The sequence below is a fragment of the Excalfactoria chinensis genome, chromosome 2, assembly GCF_039878825.1.
Source record: "Excalfactoria chinensis isolate bCotChi1 chromosome 2, bCotChi1.hap2, whole genome shotgun sequence".
NCBI classification, from domain to species: domain Eukaryota; kingdom Metazoa; phylum Chordata; class Aves; order Galliformes; family Phasianidae; genus Excalfactoria; species Excalfactoria chinensis.
Window position 1 is genome coordinate 35622523 of NC_092826.1, and position 15662 is coordinate 35638184.

Consider the following 15662-nt stretch of genomic DNA (forward strand, 5'->3'; position numbering starts at 1 on the left):
TTTTTCCTCTGTAATTGGTGATTCCTCGTATGTTTTACTGTCTTTTCATTTGACAGAAATGTCATTATGAATGTTAAAGGACTAAGGGGGAAACGTGTAACCATAGGTATTGGGTTCATCTACTGGAGTCTCTCAGGGATTTGGCTGCATTATAAGGCTAAGCAGGGTGGTGCAGGCGATATAAGAGAAGGAAGGGATGCCGTCTGAACGGACATGAACAAGCTTGGGAGGTGGGTCTGAGAGAACCTGATGAGATTCAAGGATACCACGTGCTAAGTGTTGTGCTTGGATTAGGGTAATCCCAGATATCCATGCAGACTGGGAAAGTTGTTGAGAGCGGCTCTGTGAAGAAGGACTTGAGGATGAATCAGTAGTATGTGCTTGCAGCTCAGAAAGCCAACTGTATCCTGGGCTGCATCAACAGACAGATGGCCAGCAGGGTGAGGGAGGTAACTGTCCTCCTTTGCAGTGCCCTTGTGAAGCCCCATCTGGGGTGCTGTGTCCAGGCCTGGGCAATACAAGATAGACACAGGTCCAGAGGAGAGCCGTGAAGATATCTTAAAGGCTGGAGCACCCTTCTTCTGAAGAAAGGTTGAGGAAGCAGCTCAGTTTGGAGGAGACCTCATTGTGGCATTCCATTATTTAAACAGAGCTTATAATAAGAAGAGAGGCTGACTTTGTTCACAGTCTGATAGCAGTAGGACAAGGCAGAATGGTTTTAAACTAGAAGAGGAAAAATGTGGATATCAGGAGGGAATTCTTTACTCAGGCACTGAAACAGATTGCCCAGAGAAGTTGTGAATGCCCCATCCCTGTGGGTGTTTGTGCCCAGGTTTGATGGGGTCCTGGGTGGCCTGATTTAGTGGCTGGCAGCACTGCTGTCACAGTGGGGGGGGCTGGAACTAGATGGGATTCAAGGTCTTGTTGGATCCAAGTTATTCTATGGTAACAGTACATTTGGGACATTAAAAGATAGAGATTTCAACCTGTTTGTTTGAGCTTTATAGAAGCAATAACTCAGATGTTGAATGATTAACTGCCAACTAGTGGGTGATGTTTGATGTTTTTCATTCAAGTGGTAAATGATAATTAATGTTAAAAATATATAATGGAGGAACTAAGAATGGTTAGCTTTGTTGGTCTTTAAATAACTGATCTAAATTCTCAAACTTCTGTCATCATTCCAGCTGTATTCTAGATTTTTGTCATGAATCATAACCAGGTGTCTTAAAAATAAGAAGGGCAGCTCTGCCGTTAGAGATCTGAAGGTATTCTTGTTGTTATGGATTCACATGGTACATGTACTGCGTTAAAAATATATAAGCTCCTGAATTTAGTTTGGATAATTGCCTTGTTGGTGGACAGGAAGCCTAATAGTTGGAAGTTGAAATTGTAATGCAAGGAAATTTCCAGTGCTTCTTCTCTGACAAATAGGAAAGCCTGGAGGAATTACTATCCAACTTTAGGCCTTAATGTGTGAACTTGGATAACCTTGTTTTTACTGAATGTCTTCTAGTTAAAATGACTAAAGCTAAGCTAACCTCAGAACATTTTCCTTTCTTATTTCTTTTCTTTTCTACCAGTTGATTCCAGAATTTTATGAAAACGATTCCAGCTTTCTAGTAAACAGCTTGAAATTGGACTTGGGAAAAAGACAGGGTGGAAAGACTGTTGAAGATGTAGAGCTTCCCCCTTGGGCATCAGGTAGTAGTCCAGCTTCTTGCGTGATGAATGAATTCAGGATTACCTTTGTTATTTCCTGGGATTGTTTTCTTCTCAAAAGCTCTCAGTTATCTTCTGAAGTAATTTTTGGTGTTAAATATGGATATATTCTGAAGTTGTGTTTAATTTTTATAGCAATTTTGAGCTCAGTATGGGTCTGCTGCTTTGGTTCTTTCTGGAAGAACAGAGAGGGATAATGATAGTAAGTGGGAAATCTTCTCCGATTAACCTGTCTCAAATCTTCTCTGATTAACCTGCCAGGTCCTGATGACTTCCTTCGGAAGAGCCAAGAGGCTTTAGAAAGTGAGTATGTATCAGAGCATCTTCATGAGTGGATTGACCTCATATTTGGCTGCAAACAGAAAGGAAGTAAAGCTGTTGCAGCTTGCAATGGTAAGTATACATTGCACTGAAGTAGCAAAACCAAAACAAGGCATATAACAGCTGTCTGTAATGATAAGTTGGCTTTGATTTTTTTATTACTATGCTTTAAATGCTTGATCCTAAAAGGAAATATGGGTTATCTTTACCAGAAGAAGTGCCTTACTTGTAAAATCTATCGTCTTTTCCTTTGAAGACGTAAAATCTTTGCTCAGGGATATGATTTAGCAAAGGGTTGTTAGTTAGTGTAGTATGGTCAGGTTCTGGTTGGACTTAATGATCTTTAAGTTCTTTTCCAACCTGAGCAATTCTGTGATTCTAAAGAGGTAGCTGAAATGATTCTGCAGCGTTCCTGTTATTTACAGTGCAGCACAGCAATGTAATATTCAAGTAGGGTGTCTCAGTTAGGAACAAGAGTTTGTAGGAGCAGCCATGCAAACAGGCACTGAACTTTCCCTACACTGTGATTGTAGTCTTGGAAGTTTCCTCCTCTACCCCAACTTGAGTGAATTGGGTAAAGGAAGATTAGCAGATGCACATTGTAGGATGGAGATAACGTGGTTATTCCAGAAACACCCTGATTATAAGCAGAATTTGAGATAAGCATGTTTTGTTCTTTCTTACAATTACTGGGAACGAAAGCATAAGCAATTCTTAACTTTGATAGTTATTGCTTTCTGCTTCCAGAGCGAGCTCATGTGATGTGAAAATAGATAGGAATATGCTTCCTCACATACCTTAGAATCACAATTAGCTGTATTTTGAGTGTGTAAGGTCCAGTTACTATATCATTGGTGTCATAAGTGTAAGGTAGAATATGCCAGAGACTCTGAATAAAGGGAAGTGGAGGGATGTTATGGCATCTGTTTGTTATTATGCAAATATACTTCTAAAGCAAATCATGCTTCTCTTGATGCAATGTGCCTTTTTGTTAATGTGATGAACTGCAAGATCATCTTGAATAGATAAGAGACAGAAAGGACTTGTGTACGAATGACTTGGTATCAAGAGATGGTGTTCATATACAAGGCAATGTTATTTGCAGAGTTTGCAACCCACTAGATTTACATTGAATGAGCTGCAGCATAGATAGACTTTTATCATCTTTCTTGCTATATTCTGTTACCTGTCTATAAAATTACCAAAGATCTAGTTTCGTAGCTATGCATTTTTGGGGAGGTGGGAGTACGTTCTCCTTCATGAAGATTAAATAAGCTCTTCTTCCTTTATGAAGGAGCTGGCTTTGGAAACTGCTTCTGAGTCTCTTAGATTCAAGCCCAGGATAAACCTTGTATTTTTATCTTGTTCAAATATATATATATTATTTTTTTTGCAGTGTTTCACCCATTAACTTATGAAGGAGGAGTGGATTTAAACAGGTAATGAAGAATGTGAACGTTTTTGTAAAAACAGCTAAATTTATTGCTATCTCTTCACATTCTCTGCTGGCTGTAAAATAAGCCGGTGAACTGGTACCAGGTTGTCAGTTTTAACAGATGTTCAGAGATCGTTACTTGAACTCTTCTTTGTGTTGGTTTCTCTGGTTTTTATTTGTCTTTTATTTGTTATTTTTAGCCGAAGGTCGTGTTCTCATTGTACATAAAGGAAATTGTGGAGCTGTCATATGAATGTCTGTTGTGTCTGTGGTAAATCAATTCTGTGATGAGGGCAGTAACTGTATTTTCAGCCTGTGCTTCCAGGGTGGAAAGAAAGAACTTGCCCTGACTAATCATGTTGTTTCTCTGAAGCATTATGGACCCCAATGAGAAAGTAGCTCTGCTGACGCAGATCTTGGAGTTTGGACAGACACCGAAGCAGTTGTTCACAACTCCTCATCCTCAACGGATAATGCCAAAAAGCTCCTCTCGAACATCTAGTCACAGTGTTTCCGTACCTGAATCTCCAGGTAAGTGTGTAACAGATAAATTGATGATGTAATTGACTTGTAATTTTGAGTTTTCTATCTTTTCCCACAGGAGTTCATGACAGGCCTCTCTTGGCCACTCGCCCTTTAAGTAGAGTTAAAATAAATCCATGAGATTATCTATTAAAGGAAAAACTGGCAAGATTGGTTTGAAATCTGAAAATATGCACATCCTGTAGCTGTGAATCCTGCACTTTGCTTTATGTTCCAGTTGCCTCCTCTGGGAATGTTCAGTTTCTACTTTTGAAGATGTAGGAGGGCTGCGTTCCTTGGCCTTTTGTGCCACTTCAGAATCAAACTGACAGGACAGCAGCTTCTTTGACACTCTCTGTAGATACTCTAAATAACGTTGAGATTTGTTCTGTTCTTGAACAGAAATGTCTTTACGGTGATTCCTTCAGAAGAGGGCTGGCCAGCAGGGACAGGGAGGTGACTGTCCCTCTCTATTCTGCCCTTGTGTGGCCCCATGTGGAGTACTGTGTTCAGGTCTGGAGCCCCCAGTACAAGAAGGACTGGGAGCTGTTAGAGAGGGTCCAGAGGAGGGTCACAAAGATGATCAGGGGGCTGGAGCACCTCCCCTATGAAGACAGGCTGGGGGAGCTGCACTTGTCCAGCCTGGAGAAGGCTGCAGGGTGACCTCATTGCAGCCTTCCAGTACCTGAAGGGAGCCTGTAAACAGGAGGGGAATAAACTCTTTGAAAAGGTAGATAACAGCAGGACAAGGGGAAATGGTTTTAAATTGAAGGAGGGAAGATTTACGTTGGATGTCAGGGGGAAGTTCTTTACTAGGAGAATGATGAGGTGCTGGCACAGCTGCCCAGAGAGGCTTGTGGATGCCCCGTCCCTGGTGGTGTTCAAGGCCAGGTTAAATGGGGAGGTTGGTGGCCCTGCCTGTGACGGGGGTGGGAGCTTTATAATCCTTGAAGTCCCTTCCAACTCGGCCATTTTGTGGTTCTGTCATCAGCTTGAACTATATAAAGCCTGAGAATTTAATTTGAACATCTGGATATGAATGTGTGAGACTGGGGTCTTTATTCCCTCTGCCGTTGCTTGAGTGAAACTCTGTAGAGAACTTGCTTTGTACCTACAGTACATATTGAAAAAAGAATTGTGATGATAATTTATATTTAGCGTGTTTCCACTTCTTTATCCCTTAACTTTTGAGACACTGCAGAAAACAAACTTGTGATAACAGAACGTAGTAGAATATTAGGTAGGTGGCTTTCATGGTACTTTTCCATTTGGGAAACTCTTGATATTTCAATGTGTACGGTAACCAGAAAATGTGTATTCCTGGAGATCTGTGAGATTTCTGCACTTTTGTATTTATCTTTGTACCTTCACCTACTTCTTGACGTTTATCTTATTTCTGTTTGTGGTAAAACTCTCCTTTGGCATTTTGTTGCAGTTTCTCCACATGAAGAATCATTTGAAGATTTGACGGAAGAAAGCATTACGCTTGCTTGGAACAATATATCTAAACTAAGACAAGATGAGCAATATAAAATTCACAAAGAGTAGGTACTGCTCTTCCCTCTTCAGTCACAACTGTTGTGTTTAATTAGGGATAGAAGCATCTGTGAGTGTATTAGAACAACGGGTTAGGGCTTATGGTATCCTTTCTTGTTTATTTATCTTTTTTGAGATAGCTGGGTTATCAGTCTAGATAAGGTAGTTATGAGCTTAATTTTCTTCTTTAGACAGATCTAAAGCTAAGTTCGTTCACATTTCAGAATGTTCCCATTCTCCAAAACAGTGATAGCAGTGGCTAGAGAAACATTTCCACTTATTTGTTCATGTCTAAGTACAGTAGCACCTAACTTCATACTATTTAATTTGAACGTTTAAGCCAATTAAAAGTTCAGCTACTGCACAACCCAGAGCTGCCTCTATGTGAGGAGCTTGTAGAGTCTCCATCCATAGGCTGTAAGGTAATCCAGATACCCCACTGGTGTTCTGATGGGTCCCTAGGGAGCCATGCACCAGCAGCCCCATTTCAGGTGAACTTTGACAACACCCAGCTAATCCCACATTGGGAAGATTGAATGGGAAACCATTAACCCTTTCACATGGGCACATCCTTTCCAGTGAGGATGAAGTTCTTGCAGAATCATATAGGGAACCTGTACTGATGATAGCAAGATATATTTATGTATGTGGGCATGTTGCTCACCACTGTAGTATTTTTAATGTCAGTGAATTTCTTGACTTTTTTTTTAATAGAAATCAAATACCAAATTTCAGCAGTATTTAATTTGCAGTATTATGGGAAAGTTTCAAATCCTATGAAATCACTGATGAGCTTACTTGTATTTAACAGGGCAATTACTGGAATAGCAGTCACCTGCAATGGCTCTTCTGTTTTCACCACATCCCAAGGTGGGTATTATTGCAGAGTTATTGCCTCAAACCTGCAGTGCAAATGCTTCAGTAAGAAGCTGTAACACCAGGTGATGTTTTGTGAGCAAAGGAGCAAGCAGCTTTCAAATGTGAGAGCAAAATTAAGGCAGTGTTAAATGGGATCGCTGAGTTCTCATTTGTGCAGTTTTCAAAGGAGCACAGCCCTAATCTTCTGCCACATACAAGATGATCATTTTCACTTCATGCCCTGTTGCTTCCTGCAAATACTGAAGTTCTCAAATATGTCAGTACTTCTGCTTGATTTTGGGTTGTTAATCTGCAAGTCACCCGTTACGGAAATTAATAAAGTTAGATAGATATTTCCTGTACTTAAATCATCATAGTATCATAGTATCGTGCGAGTTGGAAGGGACTTTAGAGATCATAGAGTCCAACTCCCTGGATTCAAGCCCTCTAGTGTAGCAAAGCAGCACTTGTACCACTTGCGCCACAAGGGGGATTTGAACCTGGGCCCTCAGTGTTGCAAGTGGCGGTTCTAACAGCGTGCGCCATGTTTAAGTTTCAGATCTCCATGGATTTTAATGTCGTCCATATCTAGGCTTGCAAAGGTGTTAACTTCTCCCCTTAGATTATTCATTTGAAGTCTGAGAAACAAACACATACCTGATTCTTGCAATTAAATGTATCAATCTTCAAACAGACACAACATTTCTATCTTCTGTTGGATAAACCAAGCAGCCATTTTATATGTAATATGCCTTGTCCTTTATCCTTAGACTCAACTTTGAAGATGTTTTCCAAAGAATCAAAAACACTCCAAAGAAGTGTGTCCTTTTCAAACATGGTAAGCTGTTGTCAAATTAAAAACATCATTAGGGTTCTTGAAAGCTACTCACAGAACTGTCTCTTAGTGTACCTCAGTGTGTTCTTTCTTCTCCTGACTCCTCAGTTACATAACGCGTGGATCATTTAGCAGAGTGAATTGAGATTCCCTTTCAGGCCTCCAGGGAGAGCACGTCCTGTGGATGCAGGAAGGGAGCATTAAATGGTTCTCTTTACTTTTGTGTTAATGCTGCTCTGAGTTTTCTGCCATATAGGGAAGATCTTGTGGTACACAAAGATACTCTGGCATGAGCAGACAGGTCTTTCTGAACAACTTTGAATTGCTGTTCAAGATCAGAAACGAAGCTTGAATTATACCCGTGTTCAGATCATACCCAAAGTGTTTGGAGTCTGTCAGTCAGCTGAAGAATGCAAAGGACAGGGAATGGAATCTCAGCTGTGTGAATTTCAGCAGTCCTCGCTTCATGAGCGATGATCTCAACAACCTCTGAACAACGTGCTTCTCAAACAGGACTTTGAAAGGGATATTCTGTACTTGATTTTCTGTGCTCGAGTACAGGGGCCGGAGCTGGATCATTGTCTGAGTCATTTACTGAGACAAGATGCTAGGATGTATTAACCCTCCTCTGTACCCACCTCTCCACGGGGAGGGAAGGGAAGGCAGATACATTGCCTGGATAGAAGCATATTTGAGCACATCCCCCAACAAGTGGTAGGATCAAGACACTGGTGCCTGTCTTCGCATGCTCCTCTTGACAGTATACAAAGGGAGTAGTCCAAGTTAGTCTCTAGTGAGGAGGTCATGTACACTTTTGTTCTCTTCCTCTTCATTCTCTCCTACCCCCTTGGTAGTTTCAGTGCTGATCTGTTGCAGCAAGGCCAGAAGCAATAGTCTCTTTGCATTCCAGCTGCCTGCTGTTCTTAAAAACAGATTTTGTGATGACACTTACAGAAGCACTGCACTGTTGTTTTCCTTCTGCTTCCAGCGATGCAACTGGGAAGGTGTCTGTAAAGAATGTTCAGTTTGTTTGTTTCTTGCTGTTGAGAATAACAGAAATTACATAGCAAAATCCATTGCTTCAAAGAGCAGAGCAGATAGGTTGCCGTCATGGAAAAAAAACAACATGAAAGAAAACCTGTTTCTTCAGGTTTCTTCTTGCATATAGAATCGACATAGCTTGAAAGATAAAAAGCCGGCTGGTTTCTCCTGAGTGTGGTGGAATCACATGCCTCGTACCTGAAGTGCTTCGGAAAAGGAGATCCAATCCATCAGTTGTGCGCGTGTTTCTGAATGTTGTGCATATAAAAGATAGCTGTGCTCCTTGTTTTCCAGAGCCGTGTAAATGTACTTCTCTTTGAGGGTCAGAAATAGAACACTGCTTTGTTTTTCCTTTTCCACAGGCTTTGTCATCTTGTATCATCTTACCAGGAGACACCACTGTCGTTAGTTCTTCATGGGACAATAATATGTGAGTATTTACTTCCTATTGACTCCACCGAATTAAATCGAGTACCTTGGTAATTATGGTTATGGTTACAGATACAGAAGATCACTGATAAAATGCGCTATCTGTACTTGTAGTTTTGTTATTTATTCCAGTCTGGTTCCTGTTAGAAACTGTAGAAAGGAAGTTATTGTCATCAATTCAGAGCAAGCTGTTTGTGTTTTCTTGAAGGTATAACGCCTTTATGATCTCTTCCTGTTAGATATTTCTATTCAATTGCGTTTGGAAGACGGCAGGACATCTTAATGGGACACGATGACGCCGTCAGTAAAATTTGCTGGCGCGATGGGTGTTTGTATTCCGCATCCTGGGATTCCACTGTGAAGGTCTGTATGCGAGTTCATAATATTTTAGTAACTATTTATCGCTAACAGTTGATATTTGGCCAGAGACAAGCATTGGAGTGGAATATTTTTAGATCATTTAGGTCATATTTATAAGCTATTATAAATATTATAGTAGAATAAGTACAAATAGTTTATCTTGTGTTAGCTTTACATCGGCTGTTTTCAAAAGGTGAAATGTTGCTTTAAAGCAACGTCATTCATTCTGACTTAATTTCCTTTTTTTGGGTGAACTGCATTTGTTGGAGGAATTGGGATGTTTTGTGACCTGGATTGACAATTGTTTGCTGAATAGAACAGGCTCCTAATAGTAGTTCTGTAGTGTATTTCTTCAGCTAAGTGCTAATTGAAAGCCTACAGGTAGACAGAAAAATAATGTGGAAGTTGGAGGTAGGAAAGCATTTCCCAAAGCCTTCTTGTGGTAAGTACCCATTCAGTGCTGTGATATACAGTGCTTTGGTAATCTACTTGGAATCAGCACAGCCATGTTTAAGGTGTTGCTTTGCTTAACGTGATCAGTTTAAGGTGCCAGTTGCTGTTGTACCACACAGATGAGGTTTGCAGTTACACAAGCAGCACTTGTTTTGTGAGCATTAAGTAATGGAGAAACTCATCCAATTTCACTAATGCTTCCTTGAGCAAACTTAAATGTTTGTGTTGTAGGTGTGGAAATGCGTACCTGGAGAGACATTGAGCAATAAAAGAAACTGCTTTGAATTGCTTGCAGAGTTAGAGCACGATGTTAGTGTAAGTATGCTGACAGAGGTGCAGTACCTCAGCATTTGAGATTATATCAGATGATCTCGACTCTCATTTTAATGAACAGCTGAAGTATGAGGATTGTCTGGGGTGGCGCTTTGCTTTACTGTGTTTTTTCTCTTAGGGGGTTTCTGGGGCAGTGTTGTTTCATTGGCTTTTGTTGGCATAACCTTGCCTGAGGTGAGCGTCCTGCTCTCCAGCATCCCCTCCTTCCTTGGTTGAAAGGCCTGCTCTTAAGGAGGAAAGCAACAGCAGGAAGAGTTCTGCTTTGTGGTCTTGATTTTATTTACTTGTTATTCTCTAATTGGCTTGCAGTTAATCACATGCAGCTGTGCACTTTTCTTACAGGATCTAATGTCACTCTTAGAGTATATTTAAAGAAATTCCTTGCCATTTGGTTCTTCCCGATAAACCTCAAGGGTAAAGTTTTGCATTACGGTGGAGAATACAGGTACTAAAAGTATCTGAAATGTTTCATTTCCTAGGTAAATACGATCGGCCTTACCGCTTCAAACACGATACTGGCATCTGGAACCAAAGAGGGCACCATCAGCGTTTGGGACATTACCACAGCAACAGTGTTGCACCAGTTGCCTTGTCATTCTGGTACTGTGTTCGATGCTGCGTTTAGTCCCGGTATGTTGGATTTCAGTTTTAATATATACACCTGCAGGTTTCCTGATTACATGTAATAGACTCTGGTTATTGGAATTACTAGTCTAAGGGGAATGGCACAGTAGTTGGAACTAGGTGGTCTTTAAAGGTCCCTTCTAATTCAGTCATTCTGATTCTATGAGACACTTCTCTGCTATAAGGAAGTTTTTAATTGATGCAAGGCCGTACCAAACTGTAGACCAGTAGTCTAGATTCTAGACCAGTGTTTATCATTGTATGCCTGCAGACAATGTAAAGTAGGTTTTCTGTAAAGTAGGTCAGGCCTGTCACAGGCAACATGCCGTACTGCGTATCTAAACGTGCTCCTTCTGTTTGTTATTGTCATGGTTTGCTCTCTTGTGTAGATGGCAGACATCTACTCAGTGCGGGAGAAGACTGTTGTTTTAAAGTAATAGATGTACAGACTGGAATGCTTATATCTTCTGTGACTGCCGATGAGCCACAAAGGTAATCCTGACAACGTACGTATGGATTATGAAGCTGCATGGCCAGCTTAGTTAATTGTGGAGATGCTCAGTGGTTGGCCATAGCAACAAGTGCGCTAACAGTGAAGGTACAGAATGTAATGAAACAGTTAATTTGCACTTAAGCGCAAAAGCACGTGTGTGCTTTCAAACTGGGATAAAAGAAACAACTGTGTAAGGAAGTAACTCTTTGGTTTTTATACAAGTTAATTAAAGACAGTGTTGAAAAAGACCTGCTTGGCTGTAGCACCAACCTGCTCTTCCAGAACTTTGGCTACTGACATTTCTAGCAAGCAGCCATTTCTCTTACTTGCATTACCTCTGTCAATAACCTTTGTTTTCCAAAGCTCCTTTTTTGTATAAGCTAAGAAGAGATGATTGGCTTTTGAATTTTAAAGAGCAGTTGGTTGATACAACATTGTATACATTTTAGGTGGTGAAAAAAATAAGACTTATCAGGTAAAGAGATGTGGACTGAAGTAGGAAACGGGCAGTAGTAGCCTTTCCTATTTGTTCTCGCTTATATACAGAAGTTGTAAGTATACTAAGGAAGAGTTACTTTGCAGGTGCTTCAGGTGGGATGGAAATACTGTCTTGTCAGGAAGTCAGTCTGGTGAATTACTGACTTGGGACCTCCTCAGTGGAAAAGTCACTGAAAGAATCAAAGGACATGCAGGTATGACTGAACTATTCTTGTTCTCAGATTGCCTGGGAGCTTCCTATTTTCTATGTGTTGGTATTGACAAGCTTTGAGAACCACTTGCTCCACTCCTCAGTGGCTCATGATATTACACGTACCTTTTTCTTCTGTCCCAGGTAACACCTGAGTCTCCTAGGAAATGTAAACAGCAGCACTCTTCCAGCCTTGTTACAAGACTAAACAGATGCACACGAGTTTTCTAATTGCAGAGCTAACATATCAGTCGATAGCCAGGAGAATGTTTAAAAGTGAGCTGCTAAGCATACATTTTAAGATGATGCAATTCTAATATGAAGAGCCCAAAGGGCAAAGTTGGACAACTTTCTCCCCCTCTCTCAGTGAATCCTTTTGCTGCTGTGATCTGTATTGTGTCAATGTACAGTTTGCCTCTTCCCCAAGTGGCTGAGGCAGTGAACAGTGAACAGGATACAAGGCGGCTCTTCTTACTGGATATACTGTCAATGTAATGCAAAATACTGACCGATGATCCTAAACTGACTTCAGTTCGTTCCACTCTCTTCACTACTACTTGTGTCTGTTTTGATTTTTAATGTCTTTTCCTCCAGGTGCTGTAACCTCCATGTGGATGAATGAACAGTGCAGCAGTGTTATTACTGGAGGGGAAGACAGACAGATGATATTCTGGAAGCTGCAATACTAAGTGCCTTTCCCTCCAGGTGTTTAAATGAACTCTTTCATTTTAAACCAAGCCTTTTAAAGGAACTTACTTAACTGTGTGCAATGATGGCTGCTGGAGTTCAACCAGAGAAGAAGCTTTGCTCAACCACAACTTTCTAGCTTCTGGTGACTTCACTGAGAGCTCTTAACTTCCATTATGTACGCATTTGGTTTTCATAAACTACCAAAAATGCTTGTCTAATAATGAGATGACTAATTAAAGACCTATTTTTCTGTAACTAAAGAGCCCCTGACTGGTAGTTACTGTTGTAGTATGTTGTGTGAACCATTTCCAAAGAAGCAGCAGTTGCATTTAGAAGATTTAAGATACTTGCAACATGACAACGTATGTACTTCTTTGCATCACACATTTCTAGCAGCGATGTGTATGATGGTAAATGCTGCTTTGAACACTTACAACTTAGGCAGCTGAGCAGGGGTCAGTCTACTGTGTAGTCTCCAGCTGTGGCTATCTGCAAAGGCAGAGAAAAATCAGAGAGCGTAGTGGTCTTTTTCCTCTTATTGAACAAACCAAAACCACAGCCTTAATGCATTACCCTGAAAGGGAGCCATGGATAATTATAACCCCTTACTGCAGGGAAGTTTGATATTGACATGTTGTACGTATATCAGTCTTCCCCTAACACTGTAATATATTTTATTTCTGATGCCTTGCATCTCTTCTGTTACAAATATCTTTGTCTTCCTCGCCTTTTTGTTTTATTTGGGGTTTTCAGCTTCTTTCAACTCTAATACAGCATTCAAGTTCCAGCCCAGAGATTCTTGGAGTACAGGTATAACTCACAGGTCTACGTGATCCCTTGTTACCGTAACCCAGGGGTAAAGCAGTGCTGGTGTACTGGGCTTATTTTTCCCTGTAGGGCTTCAGAATACACTTCCCTGCAAGGGGCTCCTCTGAGGTTAAAGACTTCAGGTAGCCCTTAGGGGCATATTAGAGTAACAGCTACCTGTGGTTGTGTTCCCTCAGTCCAACGCAAGAGGAGTGTTTTTTTAATGGTATTAAACAGCTGCCTCAAAATGGCTGGTTGGTACTTGCTGGTTTTTTTCCTATTATTTATTTCCTACATGTAGCCAAAAAAGGGAGTGAAACCCAAACTCTACAAGCATCCAGACAGGTCACAATTGAATAGCAGAGCCTGTTAAAAGCTCAGTTGTCTTTACTTGTTTACCTCCCCACTCCACTCTCTTTCTTGCCTTGCTCACAGGGTTAAGTTTTCTGCACCCAGCTCTTACAGGAGCTTTAAACTTGTTTTGTAACTTGTTTCACAAGTCAGTGTGCACCTCTACTCCACTCTGGCTAATCTGCAGTTGGGCAGCTTAGAGTTACACTCTGCTATGCCCGATGAAGCACAAATGAACTTCCTGAGTACTAATAACTACCCCCCACTCTTCACACCCCCTTCTCTTATTCAAGTTTTGGACACAGGCCCACTCCTTTGTCACTATAGGGCCCTCTATGCAGCATATTAAGGGATTATGTTTTTTTTCTCATCTCCAGGCCTGTTCTAATTTGTTTTCATCTGTCTAAAGATACATAAAAGAACAGACACATCCACTTACTTATACACTGTCTTGAGTTCTAGGGCTTTCCTAAGAACCTCAGGATCACTGCTAAAAGCCACAGGTCCTACTCTGGTGTATCACAGTATCGTGCGAGTTGGAAGGGACCTTAGAGATCATCGAGTCCAACTCCCGGGATTCGAGCCCTCTGTGTAGCAGAGCAGCATTTCGGCCACTTGCGCCACAGGGGGGATTTGAACCCCGGGCCTCTGGTGTTGCAAGCAGCAACTTATACCACTGCGCCACCGGAGGCACACAAGTGTAAGGCTGAATCATAATACAGTGTGAAATCATTAATCAGTGCTGCTAACAGAGCTCACTCCCATGATTCTACTGCCTGGTCCTTACTAACTGAACAATTCAAGTGGCTCCCAGCGTGAATTTCACTGCTACTGCAGCAGGCTTCTCTCAGAGCAGCAGGTGAACATGCAGTACTGAACTGGCACAGCAACATGCCCAGGAAGAAAAGCAGGCCTGTGGCTCATTGACATAACTGAAGTTCCCAACTCTATACCAAGCATCACATCTGCAGGCAGGAAAAGCCACAGCTACCCCTGTGTGCTAATACAGTGGCCCTGTAAGCTGTGCTACATGACAAGCTATCAACTGTTTGCTTTCTTCAGAGGCGTATTTTGCATCCCTTTTGGAAATATTTCTTCAGTTAGATGAACAAGCGAATAAGGTACCGCCTTCCCCAGACCACTTCTGGCTCTAGGTTAATTCAGAATGAATGCCTTAATCATCTCCCACATACATATTATACTCATTAATACCTATTCTAAAATAAAGAGTGCTTGCTATGACTTTATGCTCCCACAAACTGTTAGAGAGACTGAAGTTCACACAATCAGTGCCTGCAACAGAACATGAAAAAGGAAACAAATTGCTAAACCTGGCATTTAACTTCAGAACAATTAAAGACTCAATCTGTGCCTACAACCTCATCTTGCAGGTCTCCACCCACCAACTGTGTCCCCACTGAGTTTGTCACTCACCACAGAGCAGCATGGATTGGAAAGGAAGGGGAAAAGATAGATTGATGCAAGTTGACTTATTAAGGGGAAAATCAAAAAAGTGATATAAAGACAATGAGCACTACTTACCAGCACAGCAAAGCCCAGGTAAGTCTCCAAGCAGCAGTTCAGAAAGTATTTCCTCCCCTTGCCCAGTTCTACTGCTAAGCATCATGTTAAACAGTGCAGAATACTACTTTGGTCAGCTCCGGTCAGCAATCCCATCTGTGTCCCTTCAAGCCTCTTGCCCACCCCCCACCTACTGTAGGAATAGGCAGCAGAATAAAAAGCAGAAGGCTTCAGTGCACTGCAGGCACTGTTCAAACACACACAGGATATCACTACTCTTAATGCAAATCTAAACGCCAGCAGCACCTGGAAGCACATCGAACAAAGTTAATTCCATTCCCGCCAGCCCCAGTATACTTAATGAGCAGCATACAGCTGAGAGCACAACTGCAACTACACATTAGTGCTCCTGAGGAACACAAATTAACATGTAGAATGGAAAACAGAAGGTAGAAAATAAGCATGTATTGTCTCAACATTCAGGCTCTACATTTTTAATGTATTTCAACTTAGTTGGCAGTAAAGTTTTAAACAACTTCCTACCTAAGCTTGTTTCCTAGCCTGTCCTTGCTTCCAGCTGTCGCTGGCCTTAGTGAATGAAGCCCGTCTTAGCTGATCTCATTAAGCACACTCACACACCATC

General features: G+C 41.4%; 1 protein-coding gene across 1 annotated transcript in view; it reads left to right on the forward strand.

The window, feature by feature from the left end:
* The window catches only part of NSMAF (neutral sphingomyelinase activation associated factor), a 38207-nt gene extending 25596 nt beyond the window's left edge, over nt 1–12611 (forward strand). The window contains exons 18-31 of the mRNA XM_072329645.1: nt 1584–1704; nt 1984–2115; nt 3440–3482; nt 3852–4009; nt 5436–5544; nt 6348–6406; nt 7165–7232; nt 8633–8700; nt 8939–9062; nt 9744–9827; nt 10325–10475; nt 10859–10961; nt 11545–11654; nt 12245–12611. Coding sequence (XP_072185746.1) covers nt 1584–1704; nt 1984–2115; nt 3440–3482; nt 3852–4009; nt 5436–5544; nt 6348–6406; nt 7165–7232; nt 8633–8700; nt 8939–9062; nt 9744–9827; nt 10325–10475; nt 10859–10961; nt 11545–11654; nt 12245–12339 — 1425 coding nt within the window. The 3' untranslated portion in view covers nt 12340–12611. The remainder of the gene's footprint in view (nt 1–1583; nt 1705–1983; nt 2116–3439; nt 3483–3851; nt 4010–5435; nt 5545–6347; nt 6407–7164; nt 7233–8632; nt 8701–8938; nt 9063–9743; nt 9828–10324; nt 10476–10858; nt 10962–11544; nt 11655–12244) is intronic.
* The last annotated feature ends 3051 nt before the right edge of the window (nt 12612–15662 follow it).